Here is a 4,592-nt window from a genome sequence, read left to right as displayed (position 1 = left end):
TAATAACGTTTACTAAACTCATTATTCGTTAAACTTATTATTCGTTAATCTCATTATTCGTTAATCTTATTATTCGTTAATCTTATTATTCGTTAAACTTATTATTCGTTAAACTTATTATTCGTTAAACTTATTCGTTAATCTAATCATTAGTTAAACTTATTGTTTGTTAATCTTATTATTCATTAAACTCCATATTCATAATATTTTGTAAAATCTTGTATATACGCGTAAATATAATCTCTGTTGTGTAAAACGATGGCTAAATCAAACGAAGAATAGTTACGCGCCTTAAATTCTAATGTTAATCCGACATATATATATACTGTGTGTTATTTTAATGTAATAGCATGTGGATTATATCGTTCTCGAAATTATTAATTACTAATAGAATTGTTTCATTGTTTGATTATAAGGTGGTTTGTGTTTACTGGTTTAATTTAATGTATGCATAGTGTATTGTGTCACCAGTCACTATTGTGTAATATAACCTTATTTCTTTATGCCAGATTTAATATAATAATACTATAGTAACTCAACACAATATAATAATTTCTAATTTTAATCATGTTTGGTCATCAATATTCAGCTAATCTATCTTGATTAATTTATAGCTTATTTCTATATTTATTAGCTATTTCTATTTCTTTCCTATTAATCTGTCGTTACTTCGTACTTGCGATTTATTGTTATTTCATATTTGTATAGTATAAATTTTTGAGCTAATCTATGTATTAGTAGTTAAAACCTGTTTATTGAATTATTATTGTTTGTAGTTTCTCAAATTCTATTCCTTCGATGATGCATTGCTTACTTGGAACATTTATATAGTGAGTATTTGGTATCGTCTGGTTCTTCGTTATTCTCTAAACACTTATTTTACTTTTATTTATTCTATATCTGTAAGTATGTATAACTTTATTTCTTTATATTAAATTTAGTATAATAACACTATAATAGCTCAATGTAATATAATAATTTCTTATTTTAATCATGTTTATCGTTGATGCTTAGTTAACCTGTCTTGATTAATTTCTAATCTATTTCTATATTCATTGACTATTTCTGCTTCCTTTTGTTAGTTTGTCATTACTTGGTTCTTGTGATTTGTTGTTATTTCATATTTAAATGGTATAATTTTGGAGCTAATTCATATATTATTAGTCAAAGCTTGTTTATTGGGTTATTATTGTTTTATAGCTTCTCCGATCATGTTCCTTCAACACTGCATCACTTACATGGAACATTCCTGCAGTACGTACAGCATCATCCGGTTCTTCTTATGTTCTAAATACTTACTATGGATATCTTTATTCATCCTATATTTGTAAGTATAAAAATGTCATTTAATTAATTTAATTTAATACGTGGGTATTGTATTGTATCAATTATCGCTATTGTGTATTATAAAATTTATTTCCATATGTCAGATACAATAATTTAACAATATTATATAGGTTAATATAGTATAACACCTTCTTATTCTAGTCATATTTATTATTGACATTCAGTTAACCTATCTTAATTATTCTATAAGCTCTTTCTACACTTATTAACTAATTTTGTTTCATCTTATCGAAGTTGCGTCAGTGTTGACTTATTTGTAGTAATGTCACATATTTTCTTGATCTTTGAGTTTTCTTTTCCATTGGACAACCGTAAATCTATTGTCGAACAACAATCATTGACTGTTATCGTGCTTCTTTTAGTTTAATTGTAATATTGTTGTAAATTTTTAATAATATTATTTTCTTTCATATATGTCAAGGCAATTAAGGTTAGTTTATCCATTCCGTTTCAGCTGACAGACGCATATTATGTTCTATGGAGTGGATCCATAATTTGTCTCTGTGGAATTCCTGCATGTATACTTCCTTCTACGATCATTAATCGTGCACTAGGTACTTTTCACATTCACTGCCTTTAGTTATTTTATTGAATTAACATGTTTTATATTTAAATAATGGTTAGAACACACATAGTAATTTTCCTTTTGTCTTTTAGGTTTCCACTATCTACACTATTCGATAAGCAGTGTCACACTTCCTTTGGCTTAACCACAATATTGTTATAAACATTTAGTAATATTATATTTTGTATTAAGACAATTGAGGTTAATTCATCCATTTGTTTCAGCTGACTGTCATACATTATGTTCTATGAATATGAACCTATAACCTGTCTTCGCACATACACTTGCTTCTATGATGAGCAATTGTTCGCAAGGTACTTTTCACTTTCACTGTTTTGTAATTATTTTATTGAATAACACATTTTATATTCAAATAATAGTTAGAACATACATAGTAATTTTCCTTTTTCTTTTAGGTTTCTACTATCTGCAGTATTCGACAAGCAACATTATGCCATACACCACTGTACTACATTGCCTCTTGAAATCATTCTGGTGGTCTACTTCGATGATGTGTTAGTTGTAACTTGATCAAGTGTACTGTTCGTGGAATCCCTTTCACTTCAATCTTGACGTTTCGTGTGTGGATTTTGACAATAGTGCTTGGTTTATCGAAGTGTGATAATATGCCTAGGTGTTTTATATATTTTATATTCCGTTGTATATAAGATGTATTTTGTTTATTGTAGATTTTGTATGTCCATATTTGTTATATATTAGATTGTTTGATATTTCGTATTTGTTACGTCGGTTGACATTCTACCTAGACCAGGCCACACACCGCGGGCCAGACGTAAACCAGATGTCCGCTCATCCTCGCTGTGTACCCTAATATTCTTGAGGACCCGTCATAAATCTAAGCAATTCGCTAGCTAAGGTCCTTCAGACCCAACAAACATCTGTTTTCCGACTCATTTCTAAAGACCATTGTCCTACTACGGCTTGACAAGGGAAAGTTAGTTTTTCTCACGTATGATGCAACTTTCCTCCCACTAACCACTTTCTCTCGAGGGCAGCTAAGACCCTTCCTAGTCCACCAACCTTTATTTAACCAATTAACAACAAAGCCTATTTCCCTCACTCTCTTAGCCAAAATCGTCACCAACAAATCCGATGGTCCCGTGCGCTAGACACACCCATCCTTAGCTTTCCTCCGCCACAGCATCGTCTCCGAAGACAACTGATTTTCCATCCTTCGAACAGTCAACATCCTTCGACCGGGAACACACCCGTAGATCAGTCACTCACTCATCTTATACATGCGCACCAGCGTAACTATCTTCTTTACAAGTTGTTAGAATAAACGGTGATATATAACTTACTATACAGTGTTACATTCATTTAACCACCTCTGTTATCTTAACCGAAACATTCGATTAAACGAAAACGTCGATTAAACGAATCGTAGCGAGAATTTACGCCTCTCGCTGACTCGTTTTCCTAGCGACCGCGTCTCTCCGCGAACGGTCGTAACAGTATTTGTTATAAAAGTGTATAGTCCTATCGTTCCATTCCTCTTCCCTTTCCTTTCGGATTATTCATGATGCCATTGCGAAATTTAATTAAATTGTTGAATTGTAATTCATCCATTTGTTTCAAACCAAACCTCTAACCGACCTGACAAAGAAAGACACACCCTTTCATTGGACAGACAAACAACAAGATAGCTTTCAAACTCTCAAAAACGCATTATGCAGAGCCCCAGTATTGACATATTCCAAATTTAACGAAACATTTACATTAACAACCGACGCCTCTAACAAAGGAATAGGCGCTGTTCTTTCACAAAACGATCATCCTTGTTGTTACATCTGCAGAACACTAAATCCCCCGAAAGAAATTACTCAACCACTGAAAAAGAACTCCTTGCAATCGTATGGGCAGTAAAACGTTTGAGACAATATTTGCTAGGAGGACATTTTCTCATAAGAACCGACCATCAAGCTTTAACTTAATTTAAAAATTGCAGACCCCTCATCACGATTAATTAGATGGAGATTAAAGCTAGAAGAATACGATTAACCAAATTAAGAAGATACATGGTAACAGAATTAAACCATACATTTCAGGACGCTCATCTCATGCACAACCCTCGTGCTCGGATTGGAATTAATACCGATAGAAAATAATGCAATTTTCCACGAGAAAATATTAGTCTATTAGTGTAATAGCCTATTAGTGTAATGAAAAAGTTAACGTATATGTCGCGTCAGGTACCGAGTCTGGGCCCGAGTCGTCCTCGTAGCGGGGGCTTGGGACAGGTAAGGATTCCTCACTGAAGCGATCCATGTTTTCTTTTACACTGAAGTTATTTTTATTGACACACGGGGTTGTTACAGAGTTGACACAAGCTCGCAATGACCACACACTCGCGACGCTGGTGACAATGGTCTTAGGTTCGATAACGAGTCCGCGGACAACAGGACGGTAGTCGTATGCACTCGCAAAAATCTAAGTCGGATTCTGTGTTGATATTCACTGAACGTAAGGCGTTAATCCCTTTTTGTCGGTGAGGTCGCAAGAGAGAATGACTTTCCGTCCCGGTGACACCCCAGAGGAAAACTATGACGGGGTGTGTCTAAGGGCACGAGATCATCGGATTCGTCGGGGATATCACACGTTCGGAAAGTAAGGGAAATTGACGTTGCTGCTAATTGGCCAGTCACCATATCGGGAGTTA

The 4,592-nt window shown here is 33.8% G+C and overlaps 1 protein-coding gene across 6 annotated transcripts; it reads left to right on the top strand.

The window, feature by feature from the left end:
* The first annotated feature begins 320 nt into the window (after positions 1-320).
* On the top strand, positions 321-2,419 carry LOC105681393. Of its 6 annotated transcripts, XR_004462558.1 has the most exons (6): positions 321-702; positions 777-830; positions 1,201-1,327; positions 1,802-1,901; positions 2,005-2,226; positions 2,329-2,419. XR_004462558.1 is itself a non-coding variant. In XM_033323273.1 (5 exons), exons 1-4 carry the CDS (start codon positions 351-353, stop codon positions 2,175-2,177), a joined length of 291 nt encoding a protein of 96 aa, XP_033179164.1. In that variant the 5' UTR covers positions 321-350; the 3' UTR covers positions 2,178-2,226; positions 2,329-2,419. The 6 variants fall into 6 exon arrangements, 5 of the variants coding, with proteins under 5 accessions (XP_033179164.1, XP_033179163.1, XP_033179162.1 ...); XM_033323273.1 differs by lacking the exon at positions 1,802-1,901 and having other exon boundaries at positions 321-419; positions 2,137-2,226; XM_033323272.1 differs by lacking the exon at positions 2,329-2,419 and having other exon boundaries at positions 321-416; positions 2,005-2,140.
* The last annotated feature ends 2,173 nt before the right edge of the window (positions 2,420-4,592 follow it).

The sequence above is a fragment of the Bombus impatiens genome, unplaced genomic scaffold (genome assembly GCF_000188095.3).
Source record: "Bombus impatiens unplaced genomic scaffold, BIMP_2.2 scf_0893, whole genome shotgun sequence".
Taxonomy (NCBI): domain Eukaryota; kingdom Metazoa; phylum Arthropoda; class Insecta; order Hymenoptera; family Apidae; genus Bombus; species Bombus impatiens.
Note: the sequence above shows the minus strand (reverse complement) of the source record. Positions and strands in the feature narration are given on the sequence as shown.

Bases quoted from the DNA above. Each gene is read 5' to 3' on its own strand.
- LOC105681393 (XM_033323271.1), top strand. From the start codon at position 351: ATGTGGATTATATCGTTCTCGAAATTATTAATTACTAATAGAATTGTT. The intron at 831-1,200 runs GTGAGTATTTGG...ATTGTTTTATAG, and splicing joins TTACTTGGAACATTTATATA to CTTCTCCGATCATGTTCCTT. The intron at 1,328-1,801 runs GTAAGTATAAAA...ATTCCGTTTCAG, and splicing joins TCTTTATTCATCCTATATTT to CTGACAGACGCATATTATGT.